The sequence below is a fragment of the Protopterus annectens genome, chromosome 9.part0, assembly GCF_019279795.1.
Source record: "Protopterus annectens isolate FY-2018-M chromosome 9.part0, PAN1.0, whole genome shotgun sequence".
NCBI classification, from domain to species: domain Eukaryota; kingdom Metazoa; phylum Chordata; order Ceratodontiformes; family Protopteridae; genus Protopterus; species Protopterus annectens.
Genome location: NC_056743.1, coordinates 649,662,666 through 649,677,769, shown reverse-complemented (window position 1 = coordinate 649,677,769; position 15,104 = coordinate 649,662,666). Strand labels below are relative to the sequence as shown.

At 44.6% G+C, this 15,104-nt stretch overlaps 1 protein-coding gene across 1 annotated transcript in view; it reads right to left on the bottom strand.

The window, feature by feature from the left end:
* MSH5 (mutS homolog 5) overlaps positions 1-15,104 on the bottom strand; it is a 2,353,005-nt gene that overhangs the window by 469,964 nt on the left and 1,867,937 nt on the right. The window contains exon 23 of the mRNA XM_044083236.1: positions 730-856. Within this exon, the coding sequence (XP_043939171.1) occupies positions 730-856 (127 nt within the window). The remainder of the gene's footprint in view (positions 1-729; positions 857-15,104) is intronic.

Here is a 15,104-nt window from a genome sequence, read left to right as displayed (position 1 = left end):
ACGTAACACTGGACGTTAGTTAGATGCCCTCTAACTTAAAGAGACACTAACCAGGGGCACACAGGAACAAACACTAACGCTAAAGGTTTTAATAAAATTTAAGTAAAATGGGAGAAAGGAGAAACACCCTCTAACTACAACATGCACGAGTTAGATATCCTCCCACTTGAACGGATGCTAACAATGAACACTAAAAAGGGAACTAACAGGAAAAAACTACACTGAAAAAGGCAGGTAAGGTAGGGATAGATTTTTAAGAGGAAAAACTAATGTAAAATAAGTATAACTATAAAAATAGACATAACAATAAAGAACACACTTTGCCCAGAGCTTGCTAATGAACCTCCTTGCAGCATGACAAATTAGATCTGAGAAAGTTAGGAAACCACATTATGGGTAGGGAAGGATGCCCATGAGCTTTGCTGAAGACCTCAAGCAGTTGGAAAGGCCAAGATGGATCCAATACATTGGATCTGACCCATCAAATGAGAATAAAGCCGACAGTGACAACAAGAGATCTAAAAGTACACAAGTTTAAAGAGCCACTAGAAACAAAAATAAGGTATCAGAGACCTCTGTGCTTAAAAAGTGCCAGAACTTACAGATATCATAACATCTAGTAAAACAGATAAAATGCAACTCATTCATATTTATATCGTCCTTCCTGCATATAACTACATGCACTGTACAAAAATGTAAGTAGCTTCCCACTGACTATAGGTACTGCACCTCCTTTAAATATACGCTCTTTCCACAAGAATTAGGTCCTGTGAGGATTTTGATTTTTCCATATTCGGGACCACTAACAATTGGATTAGGAACAAAAGTTCTGGTGCAGAGTTCCATAAGAGGGTGCCTAAAAAATAAAAAAAATGCATCACCAAGTCATATGTAAAAATTTGATTTAATTTACTAACTTTCATTTGGACTGCACCATTAGAACCTTTTTGGTCACAATTTATGGAAACAACAAACTTTACAAGAATAATACACAAACATGATTTCAGATGGAGTCTTAAACAATACAGCATACAAAGCATACATCTAATCACACCTAAACATTCTATTATAAACGACGTTCTGCAACAACAAAAGTTATGTACTTAATGTAATGACAGATCCATGTTGTCTGATTTCCATCTGGTTCAGCTGGTGATTGTCGGATTCAACCTCAGCACAGAATCTGAAGCTCTTCAGTTTCAGGGGTCTGACTCCTCTCCTATCCATAATACCTTGATGTTCATCTTACTACCTCGACTCGAATATATCCCCTAAAAAAAGCATATCCCTAAGAATGTCAGTGTAATCATACTCTAGTAAAATAACTCCCACTCAAGCTCAGTTCCAAATTGCTTGAAAGAAGATATGCCTACAGACAAGGAATGCCAAAGTCGACCAGTCATCAGAGTCTTATTTATGACAATTTGGCAGGAGGCAGGTAGGGGAGTTGCTGAACGAGATGAAAATCAGACAATATGGATTTATCATTATGGTAATACATAACATGGGTCTATTTCACAGGATCGAAAAGTACTTTCATTGAACATTTTTTAAATCAGAAATACTGTTAACAGAAGTCACTTTTGAGAGATTGTGGTACAGTGAAGATTGGAAAATTTGCCCTTTCCTCACTGTAATGCGAATTCAGAGTTGGTATACACACACACAAACACACACACACACACACACACACACACATATATATATATATATATATATATATGACTTGCTTCCCAAATCTATTGGAAGCCCACATATTCCAAGATGTTTTTACATTACACTAGCTGCCATTCACAACATCAAAAGCGGGCAGTCATCAAAGGTCAATTTGTGAGGCCAGCAAGAATGGTGTCTAGTCATAGTGATTTTCTCAAAGAAATTGATTTACTTTCCACCACGCTCTTGAATAAGGGGTACCATAAAGCATCACTTAGATCATTAAGTGAGGAAGTTAAAACAAAAATAGCTCAAGGTACACACGTGCCTCTTTTACAGTATGAGACTACTAACGCAGGGAGCATAGAAAACAAATTTAATATTTATGTTATAGAACAACAAGCTAGCTATGCAAATGCCTTTGATATCACATATTCAGTTGACAGCCCAGCAGGTAGCAATATCAGAAAAAGCTGGTAGTTCATTTCTAATGATAGAATTTAATGTAAATGTTTAGGCGTAGCACCTAACAGTCTATAAAAAGGTATTTGCTTCAAAAACATATATGATGTTATGGGCCATTCTAAAGATAAAACTACAGGGAGTATGACTAAGTGTGGGACATGCTCACAATGCCCTTTCATTTTTGTGTGAGGTAGCCTTTCCATCAATAATGTATCAATTTCAATCCCTGGAAAATGTAATTGCCATACAAAGAGGATTATTTATGCTGCAGTATGTCACCAGTGCAATAGCTTCTATACTGGTAAATCGGAACGTAAGCTTAGGGATCATATCTATGAGCATAACTATAAGATTAGAAAGGCAATTGTTCATCATTTTTGCTGATGTCCTGGCTTAAGTTAGTGATGAATAACAATTATTCTCAGTTTTATATCTTAAACACATTGTTTTAAATACATGTACTTGTCTTGACAAGTGTTGCTTTGAATATACACTTGCTTTGCTTAGATTGTTGTCATATGACAAGGAAGCTATTTAAGTGCAAATTTTGAATTGCTCTGGTTTTACCTGAAGTCTGTATGCTTTTAGATGAAAGTGCTTATTACTTGTTTTAATAAACAGTTCATCATACTTTGTTGTGTATTCTCTGGCAGAGTTTCCTAAAAGCTTTTTAGTTTGTTGTTTTGGTTGTTTTCCTGAATGTCGATAAATGTAAGGAATATTCACCTTTGTTGGAAACGTTTGGAAAGAAAACCATTAAATTAAAAGCTTGATTGATGTTAGACATTGAGACTACCTTGGGTAGGAAAGAGGGGTTTGTTCGTAAAGAAACTCTGTCTTTGTGGAAAATCAGATAAGGAGGTTTTTTACATGACAAGGCCTGAATTTTTGAGATCCTTCTGACAGAGGTTATAGCTACCAAAAACAATGTCTTCCGAGGCAAAAACTTCAGATCATATTCTGCAGAGGGTTCAAAGGGAGAATGTACTATAGTCTTTAACACTAAGTTTAGATCCCAACCTGGTGTTGGATCTTTGAAAGGAGGATTCAACAAAAGTGTGCCTCTTAAAAATAACTTGCAAAGTCTATGAGAGGCTAAATAATGTTCTTCCAAAATATCATGAAAATTGGAAATTGCAGCTAACTGTAGTCTGATGGTAGAAGGGGAAGCTCCGGCATTAAAAAGACAGGCTAAAAAGTCTAAAATATGCTCTATAGAAGCAGAAAAGGGGTCAATATCTTTTTCACATGCCCAAATGGTGAATTTCTTCCATTTGCTAGAGTACAGTTTATGAGCAGAAGGTTTATGACAGGATAGGAGAATGTGGCGTACTGGGGAGGAAAGATTTAGATGACTGGCAACTAATGGAATTGAAGGAACCACACTGTCAGCTTGATGTGCAAAATGTCTGGATGAACAAGTCCATTTGGATAGGACAGAATATCTGGAATTGGGTCCAGAATCCAAGGTTGTTGAATCAGATAAGGCCAAAGGAAGGGGAACCAAATCTGTTGAGGCCAAAATGGGGGCAATGAGGATTACCATGCTCTTTAACCTGAGTGCTTTCTGCAGGAGTTTTGGAATTAGAGGGATCAGGGGGAAAGGCATGGAGGAAAGGATTTGTTGGTTTCTTCTTCAGAGGGGGAATCAGGGTGAAGCAATTGCTGCACTTGTTTAGGGGAGAGGCAAACAGATCGCAGCAGGTCAACCCCACTGACTGAAGATCCTTTCCACCACTTCTGAATTGAGAGGCCACTTGTGAAGCTGGAAGATACATCTGCTCAATTTGTCTGCAGTCATACTGGAACTCCCAGGAATATGCATTACTATTAGAAAGCAGTTGAAAGAGATCGCCCATTGCCACACTCTGAGGCTTCTCGACAAAGAGGATAAGACTTGGTTCCTCCCTGCCTTTTGATGTACCAAACTACTGACATTTTTTCTGTTTGAATTGCAACTGTCCCCTGAGGAAGAGCTCTTTGAAAGGCCTGCAACACTAGAAGCACCGCTGTTAACTCCAGGACACTGATATGCAAGTTGTCCTCTAAGGGGGACCAAGTGCCTTGGACAGTCCGGCCTAGGAAATGCCCCCCACCCCATCTGGTAGGTGTCCGTGGTCACTATGGCAGTTGCCTCTGGAAGAACAAAGGGGCAACTGAGGAGAATTTGTTAAGAATATGTCCACCACAGATGATCTTTCTTGCAATAATTGATCAAAATTTGGACTGAAAAGGGCTGGTGAAGGATAGACCACTGAGAAGCTAGTAGCCATTGCAAAATTCTCATATGAAACCTGGCTATAGGGACTAGAGTTATTGAGGCTGCCATTGACCCTTCAATTTGCAAACCTAGTCAAACAGGAACACTCTTTCTGTGGATTATCTTTTGAACTTGTATAATAATTCTTTGGAGCCTCTCTTGAGGAAGAGATGCTATGGTTGTCACCATATTTAGCACAGCACCTATAAATTCTAGATTTTGAGTTGGAGAAAATTGGGATTTCTTGTGATTTACTTTAAGTCCCAGGTGGGCACAGATATTGAGAGTGCAATCGCTGGCTATTATCAACTCATTTCTGGTCGGAGTGGTTATGAGCTAGTCATCCAAGTAAGGAAGCACCTGGAATCCTTGCGATCTCAAGTAATCTGCTACTACTGCCATGCATTTGGTGAACACCCTGGGGGCTGTGGTCAGACCAAAGGGGAGCACTCTGAATTGGTAATGACTGGCTCCCAGCTGGAAGCAAAGGAACTTCCTGTAGCGCTTTTCCGTCTTTATGCGGCAATATGCATCCTGAAGATCTACTGAGCACATCCAGTCATCTTTCCTCAGAAAAGGAAGAATTGACTGTACCATGACCATCCATAACTTTGTTTGGCAGACTGATTTGTTCAGCACACTTAGAACCAAAATCAGTCTCCAGACCCCTGTCTTTTCTGGCATTAAAAAGAATCTTGAGTAGGTTCCGGATCCTTTCTGGTCTGGCAGGACTTCTTGGATGACTCTTTTGTCAAGCAGTTTTTGAATTTGTTGAACTGCTGGATCCCTCTGATTGGGTGATACATTGGGGATTTTTTTGTGTACAGAGGGAGTGTGGAAAAAGGGAATGATATAACCTCTAGGTATGATCAGTTCCACCCAAGAATCCATTGTTATGTAATAGACAGGTATTTAGGTGCAAGGATAAGCATCCCCCAACTGCCTCCAGATGAAGACAATTGGGTCTCCATTCAAGAGCACTGAAAAGGCTTACTCAGAAAAGTATCTCTGAAGCCCTGGTTGTATAGACCATCTCTGCTGTGAGGGTGGTCTCTTCTGTTTTGGTCCCCCCCCTCTGCCCTGGGGGAGCTACCTCCATGTATGTCCTGGAAAGGCCCTTGGGATTTTCTGAACCACATCTTACCACCGCTTCTCTGGTTCCTACACCGCTTCTCTGGTTCCTAGAGAAGGATCTTTGGGGGGTAGAAAAATGTGCACCCACAGCAGAAAGGGTCTTGCCATACTTCTCACAGCGGGATAAAGTCTCTCTTACTTTTGGGCCAAACAAGGATGATCCATCAAAGGGAGCATTAACAAATGAAGACTTGAATGGTTCCGCAAAGTCACACAGGTGCATCCAGGTGTGTCTCCTAATGGCTACATCTGAGCCCAGTGCTCTGGATGTCACTTCAGCTGCATGTGCGATTATTCTCATGGAAAAATTACACACAGACTACAGGGTGGCTATCTAGGAAGTCACTTTCTCTTGGGCTCTCCCAGCCACAACCCCTGCCAGAGTACCTGACAACAGTTTTATCAGATCCCTCTGAAGTCTTGTAAAGTGTGTCAGGAAGTTCAAGGACCTTAGAGCAAAGGATGATGAAGCATAAACCCACTTTCCAAATCTATCAAAGGCCTGATAATCCCTGTTGGGAGGTGAGATAGATAAACTCTCCTCAGCAAGTTCCATTTTGTGGCAGTCGCTACAACCATGACATCCACTCTTAACCCTTTGGCGCAGAACTGTTTGTCTTCAGGGGAAGATAAGATTTTGTCTGGTCTCTTGGGGATGGGGTTGATGTCTCTGGAGCCTTCCACGCAAATTGGGAAATCAACTGAATGCGTTCACCAGTAGCCGGGGTCACCCAAGAGGTAGATGGGTGAGTGACAAAAGACTGCAGGAAAACAGATTCCTCTAAGGAAAGGTTTTCAGACTGACAGCTACCCCTTTCCTTTAACATTTCTAGGATGTCTCCAAAGGAGATATCTTCAGGCAGTGACCTTGGGGACCCTTTCCCCTCATACAAATCTGTCTCTTCAGTGACTGATTCCTTAGGGGAATCAAAGAGCTTCCTCTTGAACTTCTTTTTCTGGGGAACCTTCTGAGGGGAATAATCTGGGGAGGTTCAGATGATCACAGAACCTGAGTATGAGAAACCTGAGACTTCGGCACCTGCTGTCCCAGTGGAGAGAGAGGTAGAATAACAGAGTCAGGGGGTACCTATTCTGAGGAGGAAGGTGCCAACTAGGTCACTGTAAGGGACAGGGACCTCTCCATCACCTTGAAGGCTGGCGCCCCCGAAGATGGAAGGCAGCCCAGAACCGAGATAGATCACCTCAGGACCAAGGTCACCTCCTCTCCAAAAAGCTCACCCTCGAGACAGAAGCAGGTGCCAAACTAACTTGATCCAAAGCTCCAAGGAGCAGGGATGGCTCCAAAAAAACTGGAGTAGAGTCCAACCCCCCGGAACGAACAGGGTAGGTATGGCTCTGAGAGGTTTCTGGTTCTGAAGCCACCAAAGAACTCAGGGTAATTACCAGGTCCAAAGAGGTGGAAATCTCAGGAACCAGTACAGTTATTACTAGGAGACTCGGAACAGTAAACTCTGAAGCCTTGGAGGAGGTTAGAGGAGTAGTAGTCAGCAGGGTGGTGGAAGGCTCGGTTCCTAGACCTGAAGGAGCTGGAGCAGAGGGGCGTCAGTAAACCCTCTCATCCACAAGATTTTATTCACAAGTCTCTCCAAAGTGAGCTCAAAAAGATTTTTGGTGGAATGGATCAATGATATGGATGGGGACCTTAGGCCTTTGAAGAAAGCTGTCTAGAAGCTCACCAGTGAAGGAGTCTACAGATGGGGCGTAAGTAGTCCTGGGTAAAAATTCCCTTGGTTCAGATAAAATAGTCTGTGCTGATGTAATTGGTGCCACTGAAGAAGGAACAGATAAATTGTCCTTCACTGGAGACTTTGTTATTGAAGGACCTGAAATAGTTGTTGGTGCTGGGGACATTGCTGTGATTAGTAATTTAAAGTCAGAGGCCTCTGGTACTTGGGATCCTTTTGGAACAGAGGATTTCAATTTCTTAGTTCTTGGTGCCAACAGAGAAGTCAGAACAGAGACACTCCTCCTTTTGCCCTTGTCCACAGAAGATGAGGATGAAGTGGAGGAAATATCAGTTTTAGATTTGACAGCTGTAGCTAAAGCTTCACTGAAGGTGGATAGGATCAAACCCTTCAGAATAAGCTTGTTACGTCTCTCAGTGAGGGCTCCGTGACTGAACCTGTGGCAAATACTGCAGTCCTCTTGTAACTGAAAAAGACCCAAGCAATAGACAAAAAGGGAGTGAATGTCAGAAGATGGAATCTTGTGGCCTCACTTCTGGCAGTTTTTAAAACCTACAGGGGCTTTAGCTCTTTCAGCCATCTTAAAAATACAGTCTGGAAGGCAGGCAGACACACACACACACACACACACACACACACACACACACACACACACACACACACACACACACACACACACACACACACACACATTCATACAGAAAAGTTTGAAAGAAAGAGAAGGAAAGTTTTTTTTTGTTTTTAGAGGGAAAGCAAAGGAAAAACTATCAACGATGATAGTTATAGAGATACACCAAGGTGTATGGGAAGAGACTATCAACTATGATATTAAGAAAATGCACTTACTTATATGGAAAAGAGAGAAAAATAATAAACAGAAGGGTAGAGGATCAAATAGAGAGGATACATAGAGAAAATCTCTAAGAAATAACAGCAGAAATTTACCTAAACCAAAGGAAACTCAAGAGCACTAGCAAAACGCAACCATTCAGAAAAGCAGCAATTGAGATCTGGTACTTGGGATCCTTTTGGAACAGAGGATTTCAATTTCTTAGTTCTTGGTGCCAACAGAGAAGTCAGAACAGAGACACTCCTCCTTTTGCCCTTGTCCACAGAAGATGAGGATGAAGTGGAGGAAATAAGAAGTTATGTACCTACCATAACGTTCCATGTTAGTTGTCTTCTCTCGCCTTCTTTCTTGCTTGATGGGTTCGGAGCCGATCCCTCGGCTCCGACTCGGCACTTGCTAAGCTCGAGAGTCACTTTTACCAGCTCGAGGCAGCCCCATATCCCATGATGCAAGGCAGTAAGTACCCAGATCTCGTTTGCTGACAAAGGGCAATAGCACCAAGCATAAAATACTTCCCAAAGGAAGAAAGAAAACTTACAGATGGAAGAAGGACCAGGTCTGAATGGTCTTCAGCATAACAGTTTCTTATACAAGGTCTGTCCAGGCCAGGGGAAGGAGGGAGGGTCAAGAAAGAAGGCGAGAGAAGACAACTAACATGGAATGTTATGGTAGGTACATAACTTCTTAATGTTAAGTTGTCAATCTCGCCTTCATTCTTGCTTGATGGGACCGTCCCTAGCACCTCTATCCTGGGTGGCTCAATGGAACAAACTCTTGAGGACTGTAGAGCCAAAACTGGCTCTGTCCCTGGAGGCCAAGTCCAATTTGTAATGGGAAACAAAAGTGTGAGGAGTAGCCCAAGTGGCAGCTGCACAAATAGTGTCCAAAGGAAGTCTAGCTTGAAAAGCTGTAGAAGTAGCTAAGCTCCTAGTTGAATGTGCTTTAGGTTTTGAGCACAGCTGTTTTCCCCTGAGCTTATAAATTTCCGAGATGACCAAGAAAGCCATCTGGACAAGGTCACTTTAGAAACAGGAAGGCCTTTTATTATCCGCATAGGAAACAAAAAGTTGATCAGATTTTCTAAATTTTTTTGTTCTGTCCAAATAATATCTAAGTTGATGGTGGACATCAAGATAATGTAGCTTTTGTTCAGCTCTATCTGAATAGTTAGGAAAAAATACAGGGAGATCAATGGATTGATTCAGATTGTTCTTTGAAGCGACCTTAGGTAAAAAGGTTGGATTAGTTCTCAAAGATACTCTGTCTTTGTGAAAAACCAAATAGTGGGGTCGAAACGAAAGAGCATGAAGTTCAGACACCCTCCTGGCAGATGTAATAGCCACTAGGAATAAAGTTTTCCAAGAAAGATATTTCAGGGAACAAGAAACAGCTGGCTCGAAGGGGGGAAGAATCAAGGATGTCAGCACTAAATTTAGATCCCACTGAGGAGGAGGATTCCTGATTGGAGGCTTTAGTAGGAAAATTCCTTTCAAGAAGGCCCTGCAGAGCCTATGGGACATAATATTATGATCTGCTGTCCCTACATGAAAATTGGAAATAGCAGCCAATTGAACTCTGACTGCGGAAGAAGAGGAGCCTGCATGAAAAATCTCTGCTAAGAAGTCCAGGACTGCCTGAACAGGGGCAGTAAAAGGATCAATATTTTGGGCCTTAGCCCAATAAGAGAAACGTTTCCATTTGCTTGTATAAATCCTCCTGGTAGAGGATTTTAGCGGTTATTATGATGTCTCTAACAGGGTTAGAGATCAAAGGAAGCCTGGCTAAGGAAGGAAGTGGAGCAACCATGCTGTGAGGTTGAGAGAAGGGATTGACCGGTGCAGCTGACCCGACTGGAGAATCAGAAGATCTGGCACTGGGTCCAGATGCCACGGCTGCACCAAAAGGTGATGATGGAGGAACGGGAACCAAACTTGTCGAGGCCAGTAAGGGGCAATGAGAATCAATTTGGCTCTCAAAACGGTAGCTTTCTGGATCACCTGAGGGATCAGAGGAAATGGAGGGAAGGCATAAAGAAGTCCCTGGGGCCAATCCTGGGTCAGAGCGTCTCTGGGGGGATGGCCTGATAGAGGGAAGAGGCTGAAGAAGTCTGGACATTTGCTGTTTTGGGGAGTAGCAAAAAGATCGCAACATGGACGACCCCATTCCAGAAAATCTCTTCCGCTATAGATTGCTTGAGAGACCACTCGTGAGGCATGAGGATAGCTCTGCTCAATCTGTCCGCTATAATGTTGGTTTTCCCAGGGATATGCGTTGCTACCAGAAACTGATGAGAGGAGATCGCCCATTGCCATAGTCTGAGCTTCTCGACACAAGGGGTAGGACTTGGTTCCGCCCTGTTTGTTGATATACCAAACTGCAGACATGTTGTCTGTGTGGACTGCAATTGTCCCTACGGGAAGAAAGTCGCTGAGGGCTTGCAACGTTAAAAGCACTGCTCTCATCTCCAGGACATTTATGTGCAGATGGTACTCGAACGGCTGCCACATCCCATGAACCATCCTGCCCTGATAATGACCCCCCCACCCGATCAGGGAGGCATCCGTGGTGACAGTGGCTATCGGGATGGGGTACAAAGTACCTGCCTTGGTGAACCTGAGACGATGTGATCCACCAAGCAAGATGCTCTTTAGATGTCTGTGTCACCAGAATCTGGTGACGCATTGGAAGTTGCTGGTATGACCACTGTGTGAACAGCATCCACTGAAGAAGGCGCATGTAGAATCGAGCCAGGGGAAGAAGAGTAATGGCCGCAGCCATGAGACCTAATACCTTTAGAACCATTCTGGCCTGTATTTTCTTGCTGGCCAGAATGATCCTGACATGAGTCTGAATGTCTGAAACTCTTTGTTCTGTAAGGGTAGCTGACATCCGAACAGTGTTTAAGTTTGCGCCTATGAAGGTAATAGACTGGCAGGGTGATAAGGATGACTTTTCGAAGTTGATTGAGATGCCCAAATGAGAACAAAGGTCTATTGTGTAATCCCTGGCTTGTATAAGCTGATGCCTGGTGGTGGCTGACAGGAGCCAGTCGTCGAGATACGGAAACACCTGGAATCCGTGACGCCTCAGGTGAGCCGTGACCACTGCCATGCATTTGGTGAACACTCTGGGGGCTGTAGTGAGACCAAAGGGCAGGGCTCTGAACTGGAAATGACTGGACCCCAGCCGAAAGCGGAGAAATCTCCTGGAGGGCCTGTGAATTTTGATGTGATAGTACGCAACCTGAAGAACTATTGAGCACATCGAGTTGTACGTCTGTAAGAAGGGGAGAACTGACTGAAGAGTGACCATTCGGAATCTTGTCTTTCTGACAGACTTGTTGAGTCTGCTGAGATCCAATATTGGTCTCCAGTCTCCCGCCTTTATGGGGACCAAAAAGAACCTTGAGTAGATTCCGGGCTGTGAATGGTCTATTGTAACTGGCTGAATGGCTCCTTTTTGCAGTAGTTTTGCGATTTCTGACTCTGCAATCTCCTTAGACCGGGTGGTACATCTGGAAGGGAACTTGAGGGGAAGGGACTTTCCTCGAAAGGAATTATGTAACCCTTGGATATGATCGACTGTACCCATCTGTCTTGGAGTGAGGGAATGCCAGGCTTCTGGGTACAGTGATATCTTCCCGACTGCCTCCAAGGAAGGACAGCCGGGCAACACCTCAGGGATGCTGAAAGGGCTTGTCAGAGAGAGGCTCCCTGTTTCCTGGTTCTTGGACCCCTCTGCCTCTAGAGCGGCGCCTGTTGTTGTTACCCCTCTGCCTCTAGGGGTAAACTGACCACGTGAATCCGCTTACTCCTTGGGATTTACGGAACCACATCTTCCCACCCTTCTGTCCTTTGGGATAAGGTCTAGAAGGGGTGGAAAACGGACTCCAACAGCAGAAAGAGTCTTGCCGTCCTGCTCGCACCTGGTCAAGGTTTCCTTCACCTGAGGGCCAAACAAAGCTGACCCATCAAAGGGAGAATTTGTGAAGGACGCCTTAAAGGGATCTGCAAAATCACATAGCCGCATACAGGCTTGGCGCCTAAGAGCCACACCTGTACCTCAAGTGTTTCTACTCGCTCCATCCGCAGCATAAGATATTAGCCGCATGGAGGAGTTTGCAATGGAATTGAGGGTTCCTAGCTGCGAAGCAATTTTTCTTGAGCCCCTGCAGCTGTAGGATCCTGAACTACTTCTCCCAGCTCCTTCAGGATATCTCTCTGGAGTCTGGTGAAGTGACATAGATAATTCAGCTTAACGCATAGCAAAGGTCGCTGAGGAAAACATCCGCTTACTGTACCTATCCATGGTCCTAGAGTCCTTATTAGGAGGATGGACGGGCACGGAAGGATCTGCAAGTTCCTTTTGGTGGCAGCCACCACCATGGCATCAGCGGGACACCCTTAGTAAGGAATTGTTTGTCACTCGGAGCAGTGATAAATTTTGAAGGCCTCCTAGGGACTGGCTCTACAGAGTCAGGAGCTGCCCACGCCTTTCGTGCAATAACCTGCATAAGGGGGTCGAAAGGCGGAGACACCCAGGAGGTGGAGGGCCGAGATCCAAACGCCTCTAGGTATACTGACTCATCCTCAGAGGGATTGTTGGTGGGCCAGTTTCCCCTCTGTTTCAGAAGTTCTAGGATGTCTGAGAAGGAGACATCCGCTGAGGGGGATCTAGGGGATCCCTCTGACTCATCAAAGTCAGTATCCGAAGTGACAGACTCGGGGGAGTCTACATGCTTCCTCTTACAAGTCCTCTTCCTAGGAGGATCTCCAAACATCAGGAGAATCCTCGGAAGAGGGGAAATTCCCAATGGGGAAACCTGAGGCGGAGGATCTCTGGGTCCTGTAGCAAGAGAAGTGGCAGAGATGTCAACAGGGAGGAGCTACGGGAACAGACTGCTGACTGATACCAGTGGCCAGTACACTCTTCATCACCTCGAATGCTCCCCTCCCAGGCAGGTCCGAGAGAACCCGCTCCGAAGAGCTAGGAACTCCAGGGACCACCGAAAGGGAAGTCTCCGAGGCAGATGTCGGAGCCGAGCTCACCAAGGCCGAGGCTCCAAGGGGAAGAGCGGGTTCGGACAAGGGTCCGATGCCACTCACCCCTCGGAGGAGACCATGGAAGCCCGACCACCTAATCCCTCTAAGGAAGGTCTCAAGAGGAGATAAGAGTAGAGGCTGAAGGAACAGAAGGGGTATCCGCCCTCCAGCCGTAGCAGTAACCATTCCCGAAAACTCCAACCCAAGCTCTGGGGTAGAGTTGAAGGAGGAACTGTAACGGGGTGTGGACCAACAGTCGCCTGTTGGGACGGACTGTGTAACATTTGGGCCAGTACCTGTGACGTAAGTAATCTACTGACCACTCTCTAGGTCATGATCTGACAACCTGGATGACCTTGAAGATCGGCTCCGATGGCTCCGCTCCGATAGAAGAGGTGAAGCCGAGCCGAAAGTATCGGCTCCAAGGAAGGAGACCTCGACCTCTTCCTGGAATGAGCCATCGGAGCCGATACTATAGATCCTGTCGGAGCCGACCTCTCGGAGCCGACAGGAAGCTCGATGTATCGGCTCCAGCCAGAGCCGCTACAGCCACCCGAGTAGCGGTGTCGGGGCCGATGGGAGCCGACACCGATGCCTGTGGCACATGGGTGTCGGAACCGATCGGAGCCGACATCGAAGTGGTCAATACAGATTCGGCACCGATAGCCATCGATGCCGAAGGCTTTGTCAAGCCAGAATCGGCTCCAGCCGGAGCCGATCTCGACTCAGTACGAGTCGGAGCCGAGGCCGCAGGCTTAGAAACAGAAGCCTGGGCCTTGGAAGATTTAACTGATTTTGACGGAGCCGACTTAGCCGGAGAGCCCTCCGGCTTAAGAAGGCCCCTAAGAATCAGTTTATTACGTCTTTCCTGCAGGACTCTCTGGCTGAAGGAATGACAAATAGCACAGGAGTCCTGCAGGTGAAGAGGCCCCAGGCAATACAGGCAAGAAGTGTGACCGTCTGTCAGAGACATCTTCTGACAGCACGAGTCACACTTCTTAAAACCTGAGACCCTCTCCTTTGACATGGTGCTTAAACACACACACACACCAGTCAAAAAACTTAAATTAAAGAAAATACCAAAAGGTATTCCTAAAAATAAACACACACACACCCTAACAGGGAGGGGATGGGATGGGTAAAGTTTGACTAAAAAAATATTAAGGGAGACAGAGATTTCTGTCAGGAAAACTAAATAATTAACTTATAACTAATAATAAGTTTTTTAACAAAAAGGGGCTTGAATATTAGTAAATTGAATCACTTACCAGGAGCTGGTAAAAGGAGGACCTCATAAGCGAAGCGGCAAACGAGATCTGGGAACTTACTGCCTTGCATCATGGGATATGGGGCTGCCTCGAGCTGGTAAAAGTGACTCTCGAGCTTAGCAAGTGCCGAGTCGGAGCCGAGGGATAAGCTCCGAACCCATCAAGCAAGAATGAAGGCGAGATTGACAACTTAACATTATCAGTTTTAGATTTGAAAGCTGTAGCTAAAGCTTCACTGAAGGTGGATAGGATCAAACCCTTCAGAATAAGCTTGTTACGTCTCTCAGTGAGGGCTCCGTGACTGAACCTGTGGCAAATACTGCAGTCCTCTTGTAACTGAAAAAGACCCAAGCAATAGACAAAAAGGGAGTGAATGTCAGAAGATGGAATCTTGTGGCCTCACTTCTGGCAGTTTTTAAAACCTGAAAAACTAGCTGGAACACAGCAAAACGACACCAGGAAACCGGACTCTTAGCTCGAACAATAAAATTTATTAATACAAGAGTTGGTTAAGCGCTTTCCACAGTCCACTACTGTCTTCATCAGAACAACATGTAACAAAAGTAAATACCTTATATACAAACTTTAAAGCCCGCCAAAATCAACAATTAATCAATTATATAATTAACATTTAGATAATATGCAAATTTTAAAGCTGTGCCTGACATTTCCCTACATAAAATTACATCTAGCGTTCCCTAAGTATCTAAAGCTAGAACAACA